The sequence below is a fragment of the Piliocolobus tephrosceles genome, chromosome 6, assembly GCF_002776525.5.
Source record: "Piliocolobus tephrosceles isolate RC106 chromosome 6, ASM277652v3, whole genome shotgun sequence".
NCBI classification, from domain to species: Eukaryota; Metazoa; Chordata; class Mammalia; order Primates; family Cercopithecidae; genus Piliocolobus; species Piliocolobus tephrosceles.
In genome coordinates, this window is record NC_045439.1 from 43216744 (window position 1) to 43236698 (window position 19955).

Genomic DNA, 19955 nt, shown 5'->3' on the forward strand with positions numbered 1-19955 from the left:
AGTGGACTTCTTTGGTTTGTGGAAAGAATGCCTGAAATTAAATGGAGGAAAATAAAAGCGTGTGACTTGGTGGAGTTATTCATATTTGTACGCCGTACACTTTCGAAAGTTTTATATTGAATTTCCATAGGAGTCTTGGAGTCAGAATTGCCAGAAGCTTGTGATCGCAACCTTTTGATCCCTTGTCCCCATTGTCCTTTCTCAGTGGTTGCCCCATAGGTTGCTTCATTTCATACAGTGCATCCCTTGAGTCGATCTGATTCATTGGAGTCAGACTACCTTTGGCTCTGGCTTCTTTGTTCTGGGCTGTTTTCTCTGTATTTGGCCAAGGTGAAAGTATGAGGAAGATAGTTTTCAGATAGTAGGAGAAAGTTGCAAACAAAGCCAGAAATGTGGACATCTGATTTGAGTGCTCTGTGGCACTTTGGATGAAAACATTTAGAATACCAATTTTATCGGTTATCTACTTGAAGATTTTTGATGTTCTCTAAAATTTTACTTTACATGGAGTAGGGCAGGGTAATTCTTTATTGTAGCAGAGAGCATCTGGGTTTTTTTGCTCGAAATCTTTTGCTCTTAATGACTTTTAAAAATAGTTCTGATAATGCCAACTTTTAAAATTCAAATATGTTTATATGGTTTTTAATGAAAAATGGCAAATCTCTTGCCTCATCTTTCTCCAAACCAGAGTCCTGTTTCCTGGAGGTAACCACATTTAAGTCTTCCAGTTGTTTCTATATATTTATTTCCATCTTTCTAAACAGCATGCTTATACTGCTATTTCTTAACTTGTCATTTTAGGTTTTATTTATGTCTGTCAACTTCCTACTGTAAGCCATTATGTATCTCCCACTATAACTCCCTCTCTACATCCAATGTTATATCACAAAATTTGAATGAATCAGATGATAGAATGAATACTATTTATACATGTTGTTCATTACAAGGCACATGGTTATTTTTTTTTCTTGTAGAGCCTTTTTTTTTTATTTTAGGAAAATAGTTGCCTTATTTTTTACTTGCTTTCCTGTGTATTCATCACTAGTATTAAGGTATACTAGTGTATACCTTAATTCTCTTAATACAGCCCTTCTCAGTATGACCCACATATCAACTAGTCTATCAGTTCCTTTTTTCTTTTTCTCCTTGGAGACCTTCTTCCTGGAGCCCTGGTCATCCTGCTCGTATTGGCACTGGTTGCTTGCTCTGGGCCACCCACACAGTCATCCCAGCACTTCCCTTTGCTGCCCTTCTACACTGTGTCCTTACTTGTTTAACTTCTTATTTGGTGGAACATACCTTCTAGATTCTTCCTAAAAAAGCATGAATGGGATGTAAATGTTCTGAGATCACTTGTCTGAAAATGTCTTTATTCTGCCTACTTTTTTTTTTTTTTTTTTTTTTGGAGGGGGGAGACAGACTCTTGCTTTGTTGCCCAGGCTGGAGTGTAGTGGCACGATCTTGGCTCACTGCAACTTCCAGCTGCTGGGATTACTGGCGCATGCCATCACACCAGGCTAATTTTTGTATTTTTAGTAGAGATGGGGTTTCATCACGTTAGCCTAGGCTGATCTCAAATTTCTGACCTCAAGTGATCAGCCCGCCTTTGTCTTCCAAAGTGCTGGGATTATAGGTGTGAGCCACTGTGCCCGGCCTGCCTACCTACTTGATTGATGTTTTGGCTAGGTGTAAATTTGGAACTTTCCCAGATGTTTTAAGGAATTGATCCATTGTTTTCCAGCTTCCAGTGTTGGTATTAAAAAGCCCTGCACCAGCTGAATGCCTTATCCTTTATAATGACGTGTCTTCTTTGTAACTTCTTTGAAATCTTCTCTTTGTCCCCACGTCCAGAAAGTGATGTGCTTTGGTGTGAGTCTTTGTTCATTTATTGTGCAGAACACTTAATGGGCCATATCTGTATTGACATTCATGACTTTTTTCTTTTTTTCCTGGAAATTGAATTGAATTATTCCTCAGATAATTTCCTTCTGTTCATTTTCTATTTTTCTGTCTCCATGTCTTTCTAGATTGCTATTATGTATTGGATCTCTTGGTTTTAAAAATCTTCTTCTATATATTATCTCTGTTTTTTGGTTGTATGTTCAGGGGTAGATTTGCTCATTTTAATGTTCTATTGCTTCTGCTAAAATTTTTGTTATATGTTGAACTTCTGAAAGCTTTTAAAAAATGTCCTGAATATTTACCTGAATAACAGCACTCTGTTTTATTTCAAGGATCCAGCATATTTGTTTATCTTTGAGGATGTTATAGTTTCCTTTTTGCAATTTTTTGGGTACTCCTAGCATGGTGCTTGTTTCCTCTGAGTTCCTTATAATTGTTTGTTGTGGTCTTTTATGTTAAAATATCTGGTGATCTTTGACTTCATAGTCATAATTACATGTTAGTCTACCGAAAAGTTGCTTAGAACTTGTGTATGTTACAGTGTGCACATGTGTGTTTATATTTGCATAGTGACACTTGGCAAATGGTGACTTTGAATGGGATAACTGGTCAAGGACCTTGCCATTTCATTAGGAAACTCTCGGCTGTTAGCATATCTGTAGGTCTTTCCTCTTGAGGCTGTCAGTTTCTTCCAAAAGGGACTTTCTGATCTTCTGACTTATATAGCATTGGGAGCCTGGTCAGGGAAGAAAGCTGGCAAATATATCCCTTTTAGGTATGCAGAGTTTTATTTCATCCCATTATTTCCAACAAGTGATTTACTTAACGTGTATGATGTCTCCAAGACTAGATACTTACTCATTCTCTCCAGACTTACATTGTAAATCATCAGTATACTACATGGGATCCGGGGGGTCTTCTACAGACTTTCAACCAGTCCTCCTGTTTTTAGCTATTTCTCACACCCTTACCATCAAATATATCTGGTGCCTTTAGTTTCTAAGCCTTTTAAGGGTTCTGTGGAGTGAACTGGCCTGCTTCTTGTTGGCTTCCTTCCCTGCTTGCAGAATGGAAAAACACTTAGCAGACTGGAGAAAGAGGAAACCTAAGATAGTTACCTCTTGTCATCCACTTCCATCTTTGAGAAGTCTACAAATAAGTCCAAATTTTCTCTCCAGTTCCCTCTATGCCAAGGCTTTCTTCTATTCTTATTCTTTCACTGTCATTTAGGGAGGATTCAGGAGGAGAGAGGTTCAATTCCCCTGCCTAGCTGGAAGACCCTTATAGCCCTTTTTCATTTCACTCTTCTCATTTCATTGTAGATTTATGAGTTCAAAGAAAGGTTATTTGGCTAAATCACTATGTAGTTTATCCCTATTTGTGAGCTTCAAGAAGGTTGGTTTCTGTGAACTTGGAGTTAGTGTGTTGACAGGTCTGTCTTTCCTGTGTAATCACCTTGGAAATACTCCAGCTTCTTAACTTCTTTTCTTTGACTACAAGCTGCCTGTTATATTATGGATGGCACAGTCCACTTAGGCATTTACAGGTGTGGGCGTATATTTCTTTTTTTGTGTGGAAGTGATTGGGACTATAGATATGACTAAGCATCCATATTATTTTGTTTTGGAAATCAGAGCTCATCCTACTACCCCTTTTTTTGGCCTGTGCACTATTATATTTCTGTCTCATGCATCATAAAATCATCAAAAGCATGTTCTATAGAGAAGTAGAAAAATAGTTTAATACTGTAGTTCATCTTTCTTTCTCATAGAACATGATACATTTAATATTTGTGACTTTGTAAATATCTAAAGTTAGGCACCCGGCAATGCATTTTGTTTGAGAGCCTAATGAAAACATCAGTTAAACATTTCTTGCTTAATTATTATGTATTCATTAAACTCAAGATTAAGAGTATACAAGGAAAGTTGATTCAAGTTTTGCTAATATTACACACCCTCAAACCTCCTCTTATGTTGGTTATAAGTTATTCATGAAAGCCTTTTGAAACACTTAAAAGTAGAAACCAAATTTAAAAAATAAAATGTACAAGGTTAATTATTTCTATTAGCCTTGGAATGGGATTGGGTGGATGGGTGGACTGGGTGGGTGGATTAGAGAGCTTATGTCATTTGGAACTTTATTATAGATAAAGAGATATTGAGTCTATATGGGGCCTTTTTCTTTTGCTAGTTGGAGCTACATGCCTTTCTTTCGTAGATAGAATGTTTTCCTGTGGAAATGTGTTAACTTGCCCATTGCCTCCCCTGATTGTCCCATTGGCTCCACAATTGTTCTACAATGTGTATGTCCAGCAGTGAGGACCATCGCTGGCACATAGAAAGAACTCAGTACTTACGTAGTTATTGTATTGCTGAATGGGCAGAGAGCGGTAGTTCACAACATCTTCTGTTTGGATAGGCTGCTAGTAAAAGCATGTACTATTGAACCTGTGAGGAGCACTCTTATCCCACTTCTAACTCCTCATTTCTTCATGGGTCGGCCTGGATATCTCTTCCTTTAGAAGCCTTCCCTGATCACTCCACTTCTTCCAAGTACAGTAGGTGTGTCTGCTGTGTATTTATACAACATCCTGAACTACTTAACATGCTGTTTATTTAATTGTTTGTATTCCCCATTAGAATAGGCTCTGAGAAAGCAAAGACTGTATCTGTCTTGCTTATCATTGTATCCCTGACAGCTCGCCCACTGCCTGGCCCTTAATAAGCACACCATAAATGTTTACTTGAAATACTCATTTTTAAAATGAATGAATGAATGAATGAATGAATGATAGATGGATGGTGGATGGCATTGTGTAGCTAAAAATTGTGTCCTGTCTGTCTACCTATTTTTGAAGACCATCCTTTAGTTTGTGTTTCCTGCCATGTTTGAGGGGCCTTTTTTTTGGCCCATAACTCTGTCTTTTATTTAAAGTAAAACACCAAACAAAAGCACATTCGATTATTGACCATGAAGTTTTAATTCTGCTGTCAGCCTCAACCTCATGTCTTAATCACCTGAGGTCAAACTTACATATGTCTCGATAGCCTTTTTGATGACGATGGTAGTCTGCTTTAATTTGTGTGCTATGTGCTCTTGAAATGTTTTGCTATAAAGACACTAGAACTGAATTTTGCTTTATTTCAATGATGATGAATGTAAAAAAAAAAACAACTCAGTAACATTCAAACCGATTTCCAAGTTTGTTCTTCAGCCAGAGGAACTTGCACACTGACTTTTTGTAAAGGTAGCAGATTTATTGTGTTGTAATTCATACACCATAAAATTCGCCATTTTAAAGTTTCCAATTTAGTGGTTTTTAGTATATTTACAGAGTCATGCAGCCATCACCACAGTATCATTGTGGGATGTTTTCATCATCCCCCGAAGAAATTCAGACCCGTAGGAGGCTGAAGCAGGAGAATCTCTTGAACCTGGGAGGTGGAGGTTGCAGTGAGCTGAGATAGCGCCATTGCACTCCAGCCTAGTGACAGAGCAAGACTCTGTCTCAAAAAATAAATCCAGACCTATTAGTAGCCACTCCCCATTCTGCTTTCTGCTACTGTGGATTTGCCTATTCTGGTTATTTCACATACATGGAGTCATACATTGTATGGCTTTCTATGTCTGGTTTCTTTTACTTAGCATGATGTTTGAAAGATTCATTCATGTTGTAACATATATCAGTACTTTATTCCTTTTTATGGCTGAATAATATTCCCTGGCACCACATTTTGTTTATTAGCTGACAGATATTTGGGTTGTTTCACTTTTTAGCTATTATGAATATTGCTCCCATGAACATTTGTGTACACATTTTTGTGTGGACATGTGTTTTCAGTTCTGTTGGATATATACATGAAAGTGGAATTGTTTAGTCATATAGTCACTCTGTGGGAGATTTGAGGAACTGCCAAACTGTTTTCCAAAATAGCTGCACCATTTTACATTCTTACCAACAATGATGAGGGTTCCAGTTTCTCCATATCCTCGCCAACACTTTTTATTATCCCTCTTTTTCATTATAGCCATCCAATGAATATCTCCTTGTTGGGTTTTCTTTTTTTTGTTTCCGAGGTGGAGTCTTGCTCTGTCGCCTAGGCTGGAGTACAGTGGTGCGATCTTGGCTTACTGCAAACTCTACCTCAGGTTCAAGCAATTCTTCTGCCTCAGCCTCCTGAGTAGCTGGGAATACAGGCATGTGCCAGCACGCCTGGCTAATTTTTATGTTTTTAGTGGAGATAGGATTTCACCATGTTGGCCAGGCTGATCTCAAACCGTGACCTTGTGATCTACCTCCTCGGCTCCCAAAGTGTTGGGATTACAGGTGTGAGCCAGGGTTTGCTTTTCTGTAATGATCAATAAAATAGAGCACTTTTCATGTGTTTATTGACCAAAATTTGTATACTTCCTTTGCGATTTAGCTGTTAAATAAAATCCTTTGTCCATTTTTAAACTGGGTTTGCTTCTTATTGTTGAGCTTTTAAAATTATTTTTTCTTTTTTTTCTTTTTTTGTTTGTTTTGTTTTGTTTTTGAGACAGAGTTTCTCTCTCTGCTGCTCAGACTGAAGTGCAGTGGCACGATCACGGCTCAGTGCAGTCTTGATCTCCTGAGGCTCAGGTGATCCTCCCACTTGAGCCTCCCAAATACCTGGAACTACAGGCATGTGCCACCAAGCCTGGCTAATTTTTGAATTTCTTTGAAGAGACAGGATTTTGCCATGTTGCCAAGACTGGTCTCAAACTGCTGGGCACAAGCAATCCACCCGCCTCTGCCTCCCAAAGTGCTGAGATTGTAGGTGTGAGCCACCATGCCTGACCTAAAAGTTCTTTATATATTGTGGATACTAGTCCCTTATCAGATACATGGTTTATAAATACAGTTGACCTTGAACAGTGCAGATATTAGGGGCAGTGAACCCCTGAGCAGTTGAAAAGTATATGTATAACTTGACTTTCCAGAAACTTAACTACAAATAGCCTGCTGTTGACAGAAAGCCTTACTGATAACATGAACAGTTGAATAACACATATTTTGTATGCTATCTGTATTATATACTGTGTTCTTACAATAAAGCAAGCTAGAGAAAAGAAAATGTTAAGAAAATTATGAAGAAAAGAAAACACATTTTCTGTTCATTAATGGGAGGTAGGTCATCATAAAGATCTTCATCCTAGCCGGGCGCGGTGGCTCAAGCCTGTAATCCCAGCACTTTGGGAGGCCGAGACGGGCGGATCACGAGGTCAGGAGATCGAGACCATCCTGGCTAACACGGTGAAACCCCGTCTCTACTAAAAATTACAAAAAACTAGCTGGGCGCGGTGGCGGGCGCCTGTAGTCCCAGCTACTCGAGAGGCTGAGGCAGGAGAATGGCGTGAACCTGGGGAGGCGGAGGTTGCAGTGAGCCGAGATCCGGCCACTGCACTCCAGCCTGGGCGACAGAGTGAGACTCCGTCTCAAAAAAAAAAAAAAAAAAAAGATCTTCATCCTTGTGGTCTTCACATTGCGTAGGCTGAGGAGGTTGGGAGGAAGAGGAAGGGTTGGTCTTGCTGTCTCAGGGTAGCAAGAGTGGAAGAAAAAAAAATTTTTTTTTTAAAAATTGAGACCGAGTCTTGCTCTTTCTCCCAGGCTGGAGTACAGTGGTGCAATCTCGGCTCACTGCAACCTCTGCCTCCCAAGTTCAAGCAGTTCTCCTGCCTCAGCCTCCTGAGTTGCTAGGATTACAGGCACCCATCATGACACCCAGCTAATTTTTGTACTTTTAATAGAGATGGGATTTCACCATGTTGGCCAGGCTGGTCTCAAACTCCTGACCTCAAGTGAACAACCTGCCTCAGCCTCCCAAAGTGCTGGGATTACAGGGGTGAGCCACCACGCCCAGCCAAGAGTGGAAGAAAATTTGCATGCAAGTGAACTTGCACAGGGTCAGCTGTATCTTCTCCCAGTGTGTGCATTCTCTTTTCACTTTGTTGATGGTGTCCTTTGACGCATGAATGGTTTCAATTTGGGGGAAGTCTAATTTATTTGTTTGTTGCTTATGGTTTGGGTCATATCTAAGAGATATCACCTAATCTAGGGTTATGAAGATTTATTCTTCTATTTTTTTTTTATAATTTAGCTCTTAATTTTAGGTTGATTTCATTTTGAGTTAATCTGAATGTATATTGTGAGGTAGAGGTTCAACTTACTCTTTTGCATGTGGATATCCTGTTGTTCCAGCACCATTTGTTGAAAATACTATTCTTTCCCCATTGAAATGACTTGGCATTCTTATTGAAAATCAGTTGACCATAAATGTGAGGGCTTATTTTGGGGCTCTCAATTCTATTCCATTAATCTGTATGTCTGTCTTTATGCCAGTACCACACTGTCTTGATTACTGTATTTGGACTAAGTTTTGAAATAGAGAAGTGTGAATCTTTCAAGTTTTGTTTCCCTCAAGAGTATTTTGGCTCTTCTGGCTCTCTTGCATTTCCATATTAATTTTAGTATCAGCTTGTCAATGATACAAAAACAAAGCAGCTGGAATTTTTGATAGACATTGAGTTGAATCTTTTGTGCCCACTGGCATTTGGCTGAAACTTTAGCTTGTTACCTCTTTTGGACTAGTTGCGTGGACTTCATTTTGAGCACATAGATATGATGTTATCAGGATTTGGTTATTAACTTTAGATTACAAATGTTTGGGAACTTAAACATGTTATCCACGGCTGGGCGTGACCAATATGGCGAAACTTCGTCTCTACTAAAAATACAAAAAGTTAGCTGGGTGTGGTGGCAGGTGCCTGTAGTCTCAGCTACTTGGGAGGCTGAGAATTGCTTGCTTGAACCCAGGAGGTAGAGGTTGCAGTGAGCTGTGATCATGCCACTGCACTCCAGCCTGGGCAACAGAGCAAGACTCTGTCTCAAAAAAAAAAAAAAACAAAACAAAAACTTTTTCACATATAACATACGTACAGAAATAATCAACATTCACTTCGATAACTGTTTACAGAGTGAGCACACCTACGTAACAAGAGTCCGGATCTAAAAAGGACCGTTGCCAATATCATTGAGACTTTTTGATGCTTGCTTTGATTCAGATTTTTTTCATTTTCCTGGATATTCTAGTAGAGCTGAAGGCTTATCCTTTTTTTTTTTTTTTAAGACTGAGTCTCGCTCTGTCACCCAGACTGGAGTGCAATGGTGCGATCTCGGCTCACTGCAACCTCTGCCTCCCGGGTTCAAGTGATTCTCCTGCCTCAGCCTTCTGAGTAGCTGTGATTACAGGTGCACACCACCACACGTGGCTAATTTTTGTATTTTTAGTAGAGACAGGGTTTCATCATGTTGTCCAGGCTGGTCTTAAACTCCTGACCTCAGGTGATCCACCTGCCTCAGCCTTCCCAGGTGCTGGAATAACAGGCGTGAGTCACCACCCAGTCAGTTTATTTTAACTGTGTATTTGGAATATCAGTAGGTAGCATAGTGAAGTGGTTGAGATTATGGACTTATGGCCTCAACTGCTGGGATTCAAATTCTAGCTTTACCACCTATTAGCTGTGAGACCGTGGGCACATTTCTTAACCCTTATGTGCGCCAGTTTCCTCTTTTGTAAAAGGGGGACAAAACTACCTCATCGGGAGGATTAATATGTAGATTGCGTGGAAAATTGCCTGATGATCACAGTAAGTGCCATATGTGTATTAGCTATTATTCATATTATTACTTTTATTGTTGTTATTTTGTATTTGTATTTCTTTAGTGGAATATAAGCTCCTTGTCTGACTTGTTTATCATGATATGCCCAAAAACTAGCACTGTGCCTGGCACATAATAGATATTCAACATATTTTTGAGGAAAGAAGGAGGGGATTTTAAATAATAGAACTCCTAAATCCTTTTCTGAAACTGCCTTTGACAGCTATAATGTCTCATTTACAACAGCTTCTGGAGCTATTTGACAGCGAAGACCCTCGGGAACGGGACTACTTAAAAACAGTCTTACACAGAATTTATGGCAAGTTTCTTGGTCTTAGAGCATTTATCCGAAAACAGATTAACAATATTTTTCTAAGGTAAGTGGAGGGTGATGGGGGAATAAAGAGAAGCAAAGTTGGTATTTTTATGGAAGTATTAAGTAAATCTCAAATATCTGAAAACAGTATACTGACTTCTCTTTTTCCCTTTCTGCCTTCCTTCCTTCATTCTCCTGTCCTCTGTCCTTCCTCTCCCTCTACTCGCTTACCCCTTCTCTCTTCCCCCTTCTCTCTTCCCCCATCTTCTCCTCCCACCCTCTTCCTCCTCTACTCTTCTTCCTCTCCCCTTCCTCCCCTCCCCCTCCTTCTTCTCTACCCCCCTCCCCCTACTTCCCCCTCCTCCTCTCCCTCTCCTGCTTTCCTCCTCCCCCTTCTCCTCCTCCTCCTCTCCTCCTTTCTTCTCCTCCTCCTCTTTTCTCCCCTCTCCTCCTCCTCTCTTCCTCCCTCTCCTTCTCTCCTCCACCATCTCCTCCTCTCTTTCCTCCTCTCCTGCCCCCTCCCCATTCTCCTCCTCTTTTCCTTCCTCTCCTCTTCCTTCCCCCACCTCTCCCTCCCCTGTCTTCCCCCCTCTTCCTCTCTTCCCCCCTCCTCCTCTCCTCCCCCTTCCCTTTTCTCCTCTCTCCGCCTTCTTCTCCTCTTCTCCTCCCTCTCCTCCTCTCTTCCCCCTCCTCCTCCCTTCTCCCTCTGCTCCTCCTCTCCCACCCTCTCCTCCTCTCCTCCCCTCCCTCCTCCTCCCTCTCCTTCTCTTTTCCCTCCTCTCTTCTCCCTCTCTTCCCATCTTCTCTTCCCTCTCCTCTCTTCCCCTGTCTCCCCCCTCCTACTCTTTTCCCTCCTCTCCTCCTCCTCTCTTCCCCTCTTCCTCTCCTCCCTCTCCTCCTCTCTTCCCCCATCTCTTCCCCGCTTCTCTTCCCTTCTCCCTCTGCTCCTCCTCTCCTCCCCCCTCCCCTCCCTCCTCTCCTCCTCCCTCTCCTCCTCTTTTCCCCTCCTCTTCTCCCCATCTCTTCCCATCTTCTCTTCCCTCTCCTCTTTTCCCGTCTCTCCCCCATCCCCTGTCTCCCCTCTCTCCTCCTCTTTTCCCTCCTCTCCTCCTCCCCCTCCTCCTCCCCCTCCTCCCCCTCCTCCCCCTCCTCCTCCTCTTTTTCTCCCTCCCTTCTCCTCCTTCTCTCCTCCTTTCTCCTCCTGTTTCTCCTCTTCTCTCAGGTTTGTTTATGAAACAGAACACTTCAATGGTGTAGCTGAACTGCTGGAAATATTAGGAAGGTGAGCACGGTTTTTCTAATTGCTAATTTCAGGTGAATATTATTTTAAAAATTAGGTTCAAGTGGCACCAGGAGATGCTCACTTAGTTCTCTTGCTGTGTATGTACATTGGGTCTCTCTCATTTGTGCCTGTTAGCATATTTTCCAACTGACTGTACAAGACACAATTTCCTGTTTCCTTCTTCCACAATTATGCATTGCCAGTTCCACTGGAATGACTGAAAGAGCTAACAATTCATTCATTACTACAAAGATGATACATCTAATTATGGTCAGACCAGTTACTCCAAAACATCTTATTCTCATTAGTTTTTAGGCTATTTGGTCCTTCGCCTTATCTGTTGAAAGCAGGTTTATAATAATTGGAAAGATGGCCATTTTCAAAGGAGTTGTGTATCCGGGTATAGTCCTTGAACAGCTGCTGCTTGGAGTAGTGGAATGAATTGGAAAGAGCTGTGGTCTAAGTTTCTACACACAAGGGAGGATAATGTAGCTGGTCAATGTGATTACTTAATCTTTTCTCCTAATATGAAGAGAAAAAGAAGGTGGAGTCACACAGCTTTCTCTCAGTGACTTTCCTAGGCTGGGCAGAGGTTTCAGGAATGAGAAAGAATGATGCCTGGAAATGGTAAAGGTCATATTTAAGGCGGAAGCAAGCAAGGCGGGCCATTATTTGGAGAAGGAAAAGGGAGGGAAAATAAAGGATTTTGATAAAGAGCTTTTGGAAACCATCTGACTAATTTTAGGAGCACAGGAGCCTTTGTTGGGTGATCAGAAGCAAATTTTCTTCTCTTAAATTTCCTTCCAAATTATTGTATGCCTTGAAGTCATTAAGAAATCCTGGCTGGGTGTGGTGGCTCATGCCTATTATCCCAGCACTTTGGGAGGCCGAGGCGGGCAGATCACTTGCTGCGGTTAAGAATTCTAGACCAGTCTGAACAACATGGTGAAACCCCGTCTCTACTAAAAATACGAAAAAATTAGCCAGGCATGGTGGTGGGTGCCTGTAACCCCAGCTACTTGGGAGGCTGAGCATGGGAATAGCTTGAATCCCAGAGGTGAAGGTTGCAGTGAGCTGAGATTGGGCCACTGCACTCCAGCCTGGGCAACAGAGCAAGACTCTGTCTAAAAAAAGAAGAAAAGAAATTCTGAATGCCACTGGGGTGGGTATTATGTTGTTTTGTACAAACAAACTGATTAAGTTTAACTAATATTACAAGAACAGTTTGTCTCAGTTTAACTTGTTGTGGTAACATTGCTAATTTGTGTCTCTTTTTTCTCCCTAGTATTATCAATGGCTTTGCTTTACCTCTTAAGGCAGAACACAAACAGTTTCTGGTGAAAGTATTGATCCCCTTACACACTGTCAGGAGCTTATCACTCTTCCATGCACAGGTAGGAGGATTTTATACAACTACTTTTAGAAGCCAAATAAAAAGCTTGCAAACTCATTGTTTTTTTGATATTGATATAGCCTTTTTTTTTTTTTTTTTTTTTTTTGAGATGGAGTCTCTCTCTGTTGCCCAGGCTGGAGTGCCGTGGCACAGTCTTAGCTCACTGCAGCCTCTGCCTCCCTGGTTCAAGCGATTCTTCTGCCTCAGCCTCCCGAGTAGCTGTGACTACAGGCGCGCACCCCCACGCCTGGCTAATTTTTGTGTTTTTAGTAGAGATGGGGTTTCACCATGTTGGCCAGGATGGTCTGCATCTTCTGACCTCGTGATCCTCCCACCCTGGCCTCCCAAAGTGCTGGGATTACAGGTGTAAGCCACCGTGCTGGGCCTATAGCCTTCATTCCTAAAGGAAAGAGACTTATTAAAGTTTAAAATACTCCATGAGGGAAATAAAAATGTATGCATTTTTTTCTATGCACATTAGAATCATGGAAATATTTTTAAAGCGGGAGGAGTTTTAAAATAAATGTTTGGTCATTTTATTTTACAGAGAACTTAGATGACTTGCCCAAGTGCACACAATAACATACTGAACATATTACATATAATAAAATGCACAGGAGTCTAGCAGATGTAGATCTTTGGACTATGTAATCATGTTTTAATGTTCTTGAATGTTTTGTTCCATCCTATTTGCATTAGTCTATCAGTTGCCCTTTTTGCCTCCTGTTCTAGGTCACTCACTATGTCTTTATCACTTTCTACACATAAACACTCTCACAAGTAAACAAATCAATCAGTATTTTCACATTTTTTTTCCCCTTTAAGCCTTCATCACTTTAAAAAGCATACACTGTCTTGTCCGCATTCTAATTTTTGTGCTAACACTGCCTTGCATGGTCACTGTGTCACTGGGGGTAGATAAATTATTGGGTAGTATTTTACATTTTGGATAGGAAAATTTTAAATACGACTAGACTCTGACTCCTTCTTACCCCCATTGGGAAGGTTTTGAGTTTGCATAAAAACGTAACGCATTTTTCTAAGCACTGTTCCTCTTTAAATGTGAAATTCTGTATTTCGAGGAAAAATTAATCCATATGTTTCTAATTTAGAACACCATCAGAATGGTCTTTTGTAAGGGTGGTTTTCTTGTCCAAGAATCTTTGCAAGCCCTTTTACAAATCTTACCTTTGGTTTTGAAATGGGATATCATATTTCATGATTATTATTTTAAACAATCTTAGTTAGATGCGTTAGTACCAGATGTAGAACTATTCTTCCATTTCTCCAGGGTCTGACTGGCAGGTACAATCTTTCATCTCCTCGTGAAACTGCTTTAGTTTCCATGTGCCATTTCAGGCAATTGGCAAAGTTTTTTATTAAGTGCTTACTTCCCATAGAGGACTCTTGTGGAACTACAGTAAAACTCAGTACTGTTGATATTAGCAAAGAGAGAAAGGAAGCCCCTGAGATGAAGCTCAAAGTGTATGTGGGTGAGATAATTCCACAATGTGCTGAGTATGATGTCTCACCTCTGCTTTTCATTAGCTGCATACTTCATGTCCTAATACTTTTTTAAAAAAAAAATTCCCTGGAGCCATGTTAATATTAGTCTTCGGCTTGAAAAAGTAGTTTCTTATTTTGCTTTATATAGATTTTATTTTTATGATAATTAAAATGAATTGAATGTGAAGTTATTAAAACTAGTCTGGAAACCTTTTAGGAAGTTTTAATATTATATCTTTTGAGCCCTTACTGTATAGAATTTAAAATTTTGCCTTTTATTTTTTACTCAGCTGGCATATTGTATAGTACAGTTTCTGGAGAAAGATCCTTCACTCACAGAACCAGTAAGTCTTTCTTCCATAATTTCAAAAACTTCAGAAAAATTACCTTTCCCAGAAATATATATGAAAAATTAAATGCCATTTGTTTTTCTCCTTTTCATTTTAGGTTATTAGGGGGTTAATGAAATTTTGGCCTAAAACATGTAGTCAAAAAGAGGTAAGTGTTTACTGTCAGAGAGTGTTCATAGTTTACTGAGTATTTTACTGAGGGCCAAACATTGGGCTAAGCATGTATAAAACCACATCATCAGGGCTGGGCATGGTGGCTCACACTTGTAATCCCAGCACTTTGGGAGGCCGAGGTGGGCAGATCACTTGAGGTTGGGAGTTCAAGACCAGCCTGACCAACATGGAGAAACCCCATCTCTACTAAAAGTACAAAATTAGCTAGGTGTGGTGGCGCATGCCTGTAATCTCAGCTACTCAGGAGGCTGAGGCAGGAGAATCGCTTGAATCTGGGAGGTGGAGGTTGCAGTGAGCCGAGATCATACCATTGCACTCCAGCTTGGGCAATAAAAGTGAAACTGTCTCAAAAACAAAACAAAACAAGGAAAACACAACAAAACAGCATCATCTCATTTAAACCTCATTGTAACTCTATAAGGCAGCGCTATCAAAACTCTTGTTTTACTAGTTTTGAAACTGTAGAGAGGTTAAATAGCCTGCCCCAGTACACTAAGTAAGTACAGATGATTAGGCCCGAACTCGCCTCCTTGACTCCTGAACCCTGGCTTTTTATTCACTGTGCTATTCAGCCTCAGGTAAGCCCAGCCCAGGCCAGGCCCCAATCATGTGTCCAGTTGTCTAGCTTTGTTGATATTCCCTTCCTAGTGGCCCCCTTCATAATATGAAGGTTTTGCTGTCACTGTAGAAAGATGCTAGAGCAGCCTGCCCAAATACTCACTTTAAAGCATAGTAAAGCTGGATCTTACTATGTCATCTTAGGATAGACAACAGACCTTTAGTTTCAACCATTCACAAATGACCCTGGAGGGTTCAGACCTACAATCATTTGTACCTTTGCTGAGAACTCACCAAGCAGGTGCTACTTTGTGAGGCTGTTTTAGGGTAGTGCGTGAGTTTCTTAGCTGGAGGTGAGCCTAACTGAGCACCAGATCTGCAGCCACTCTTCTGGCAGGTTAGCAACCATGTGGAAAATGGCTCAGAAAAAAAGATCAGCTGTTAGTTTTATATTTGGTTAAAATTTTGGGAGAAATTCCATATACATATTAACAAATGGCAAGGGTCTACTATATTTTACTTTTAGCAGAAATACCTTCCTTCTCAAATCAGTTTCAATTCTCTAAACCCTATTTTAATTTCAGAAAGTCGTTTAATTAAAATCTGTTAGGTAAAGTTGAACTGTGCATTGCTACCCAGATACATTTCAAAATATGAAGGCATTGTTATTTTTCATATTTTGATTGCTCACTTTATTTTTTTAAAGTAATTTTTTAATAGCTAAATACATAAACTGGTTTTTATTTCTCTGTCATTTTCCCATTATATTTAAAACAATTGACTCTACTGTGGATTTGGCTCCATACTGTGATCTAAAAACTCTGTTTCTTGCGGCACCCGATGCTGAGTTCACAAGATTCACTGTGCTCTATAGAGAGCAAGCATGCGTGTGTGTGTGTGTGTCTAGAATGCATCAGTGCGTGCTCATGGGTTTAAAGTGACACCTGCATGTGGGTGAGTCTGCTCATTTGTGTTTCTTGAACTTTTTGTTGTATTAATGAGTGCATTCTAGAGCATCAGGCATGTAGCAGGGGCTTTAAGTATTTGGCAAATGACCACATTTGAACTTTTGCTCTTCCATGTAGGAGGGCTACCTTCTCATTGTTTTTTTAAAAAAAAAAAGTGTTGTGGAAAGAGAGCTGGGTTACTAATAATAGAGAGGAAAGCCCTACGGGGTCAGTTTTGCTTCTCAGGGGCCGGTGCAGTGTGTGAGTGTCCCTCGTTCTGTGTAACATATATAATAAGTAAGAGTATTTTTTCCAAGTATGTAGAATTTTTCCAAGTACCCTGTGGTGAATTCTTTGTGGAACAAACATTTTCTAACATGGGATAATGCCTGGTTCATTTATGTTTGGTTTTATGTGTAAATTTTTCTTACAATAGTCCAAACTCTCATTAGTCCTCCTTGTTCTTATGGATTTTTTTTTGTGACATGCCTCACATCTTGTGTTTTGCTTGTACTTACAGGTCATGTTCCTTGGGGAACTGGAAGAAATATTGGATGTGATTGAACCTTCACAATTTGTTAAAATCCAAGAACCTTTGTTTAAACAAATCGCCAAGTGTGTATCTAGCCCCCATTTTCAGGTTAGTAGTAAAGAGGACATGAGCCAGGGAGCATGAGTTATTTTGGTTAAATTGTATTTGTTTCAAAAGCAATGTAATAGACACTAGCCACCTCTTGTTTATTTGCTATCTCCTCACAGGATAATAATTTTAACAGTGGCCACCTTATCTTGAGCGCTTGATACCTAACAGCCGCAGTAATGGTGCTTTCTCTCCAGTAACTTTAATTCTCCTAACACCCTACAAGGAGGGCAATTATGTTTTTTTATAGACATGCAGATATGAACACTGAAGCTCAAAATGGTCAAAAGTATTTCAGATAATTCCTAAATAAGTGGGCTGGTGGGGTTTCTCTACTGTGTAAGAGAGAATGCTAAATAATGTTTGAGAGGAAAAGGAGAAAACCTAATATTCCATGCTATGCTAGATACTTTACGTACATTGTTTATAAATGTCCCATTATCCGCTGAAGCTTTTCTAGATGAAAAAAAAAAAAAAATGAGGCTCGGAGAACAATTTACTGTAGGTCCCAAGTCGATAGAGAATAGAGTAAAATTTTGATCTTTGGTGTAGCTACTTGCTAAAGCCAGTGACCTTCCCATGACACTGCTCTGCCTCCTCGTGGCCGCTCAGGGGCAACACTTTTCTTTCTTGGGGCCATGGCTGCTGTGCTGTGGAACCCATACGGGAGGGAAGAAGGGTAAACTGGGGGAGCACACATTAGGTTTGATCCTTTGGCTGTCTCACCTAAGGCCTGTTTCATAAACTTAGACTCTGCCAGTTGATTGGAAGAGATTGTACGGATTGCGGTTCTTAGCACAGAACCAGACCTCTACTGGTGTCATTTGATGGTAGACTTTTTCCCTAAGCTGTCGTTATGCTGCATAGTTAGAGACACTGGCTGCTGCTGCTGTTTTGATTTCTGACCAAAAGACATGTTAATATGTTAAAGCAGTAACCTTATGGCAATCTAGCAGTTGTACCACAAAGCAAGAAACAAGAAGGTAGAAACTGTGACAAGCCTGAATAAAAATGGAAAAATTACAGAACAGTATATAGATATTTTGATACCACCCAGGGCCTTTAGTGCTCACATATCTGGATTGTTTACCTTATTTTTTTCAGTTTTCAGCAGGGTGTTTGGCATTATGGAGGTCAAGGAACAAGTATCTTTTTTTTTTTTTTTTGAGGCAGCGTCTCACTTTGTTGCCCAGGCTGGAGTGCAGTGGCACGATCTCGTCTCACTGCAGGCTCCGCCTCCCAGGAAACAAGTATCTTTTTAAAAATGAGCATCACCAGCCGGGCGCAGTGGCTCATGCCTGTGATCCCAGCACTTCGGGAGGCTGAGGCGGGTGGATCATGAGGTCAGGAGTTTGAGACCAGCCTGGCCAACATGGTGAAACCTGGTCTCTACTAAAAATACAAAAATTTAGCTGGGCGTGGTAGCGGGCGCCTGTAATCCCAACTACTCGGGAAGCTGTGGCAGGAGAATCACTTGAAACCAGAGGGCAGAGATTGCAGTGAGCCAAGATTACACCATTGTACTCCATCCTGGGCAACAAGAGCGAAACTCCATTTAAAAAAAAAAAAAAGAAAAAGAAAAAAAAAAGCATCACCAGAAAGGCCTAAGTGATACTCAGAAGCTTAGAAAAGAGAGGCCATATCTTGGTCAGCTTGGGCTGCCATAACATAACACCATAGACTGGCGACTTAAACATGTATTTTCTCACAGCCGTGGAGGCCAGAAGTTTGAGATCAGGATGACAGCATGGTTGGTTTCTGGTGAGATCCTGCTTTCTGGCATGCAGATGGCCCTCTTCTTGCTGTGTGCTCATGTGGCCTTTCCTGGCGTGTGCATGCAGAGAGAGGCAATCTCACTGTCTTCCTCTTCTTATAAGGCCCCCAGTCTTATTTGGTTAGGACCCCACCCTTATGAGCTCATGTAACCTTAATTACCTCCTAAAAGTCTTGTGTCCAAATACAGTCACGTTGGGGATTAGGACTTCAACATATGAATTGTGAAGGGCACACAATTCAATTTGTAGCAGAAAGAAAAAAGAATTTTCAATTATTTGGCAGAAGTAAAATTGAGAATAAAGGAAAGAGGCTCTTATTTATTTCTTAAGTGTTCATTAATAAGTGTTTACTGGATAAACCTACAAACACATTAATAAATGTTTGCTGGTTCATCCATAAACATTTATTAATGAATTTGCTGGTTCATCCATTTATTGAGTGACTGCCCTATGTAGCCAGACACTTCTCATTGTTTGCCTCAGGTATGTCATTAGGGTCTGAGGTCTGCATGCTGGTGACACTGCCTCTGTGTGTGCAGAAGGACAATGGATCCCAGGAAAGTAGTGGCTCTGTCCTATTGTCAGACACAGTAATTTTTTTTTTTTTTTTTTTTTTTTTTTGGTGAGACGGAGTCTCGCTCTGTCGCCCGGGCTGAAGTGCAGTGGCCGGATCTCAGCTCACTGCAAGCTCCGCCTCCCGGGTTTTACGCCGTTCTCCTGCCTCAGCCTCCCGAGTAGCTGGGGCTACAGGCACCCGCCACCTTGCCCGGCTAGTTTTTTGTATTTTTCAGTAGAGACGGGGTTTCACCGTGTTAGCCAGGATGGTCTCGATCTCCTGACCTCGTGATCCGCCCGTCTCGGCCTCCCAAAGTGCTGGGATTACAGGCTTGAGCCACCGCGCCCGGCCCGACACAGTAATTTTTAACTTTGCATAAACAATACCTTTCCTCTTTAAGGAGCTGGATACATACTTCTATTAGTGGGTTTACATATTAAAATGGATATATAAGAGATTGAGGAAGTTGTTAGAGTTAAATGGCAGGTAAGTATTGGACTCTGGAGGAACATCCAAAGAGATCATGGGAGGATGCTAGTAAAGAAGGAGGCACCTAGGATTTTCCTCCAACCAGTTAGAATGTTCAGAACAGCCTCATTCTTACTCTTTTTTTTCTCCCTCTCCTTGCCTCCTGCTTTATCTGCATCAGCTACCTCATTTGCTTTGATGATTCCCGAACACATTGTCCTCATCCATGACTCTGCCCTTCTTTCATTAATGCCCTCTACCTGGAATGCCCTTTCCTTCATCCTTCGAAGCCCAGCTTAAATGCCACTTGCCTATGTTACATTTCTTTTTTTTTTTTGAGACGGAGTCTTGCCATGTCACCCAGGCTGGAGTGCAGTGGTGCAGTTGTAGTTCACTGCAGCATC

The 19955-nt window shown here is 40.9% G+C and overlaps 1 protein-coding gene across 5 annotated transcripts in view; it reads left to right on the top strand.

The window, feature by feature from the left end:
• Window positions 1-19955, top strand: part of PPP2R5E (protein phosphatase 2 regulatory subunit B'epsilon) — a 179174-nt gene that overhangs the window by 143528 nt on the left and 15691 nt on the right. For all 5 annotated transcript variants that reach the window (XR_002735618.2, XM_023232002.2, XM_023232016.2 and 2 more), the window contains 6 exons: window positions 9833-9963; window positions 11125-11184; window positions 12470-12578; window positions 14374-14427; window positions 14531-14581; window positions 16633-16752. Coding sequence is in view for 4 of the 5 variants with exons in the window: in XM_023232002.2 (XP_023087770.1) it covers window positions 9833-9963; window positions 11125-11184; window positions 12470-12578; window positions 14374-14427; window positions 14531-14581; window positions 16633-16752 (525 nt within the window). In the remaining variant the exon portion in view is untranslated. The remainder of the gene's footprint in view (window positions 1-9832; window positions 9964-11124; window positions 11185-12469; window positions 12579-14373; window positions 14428-14530; window positions 14582-16632; window positions 16753-19955) is intronic.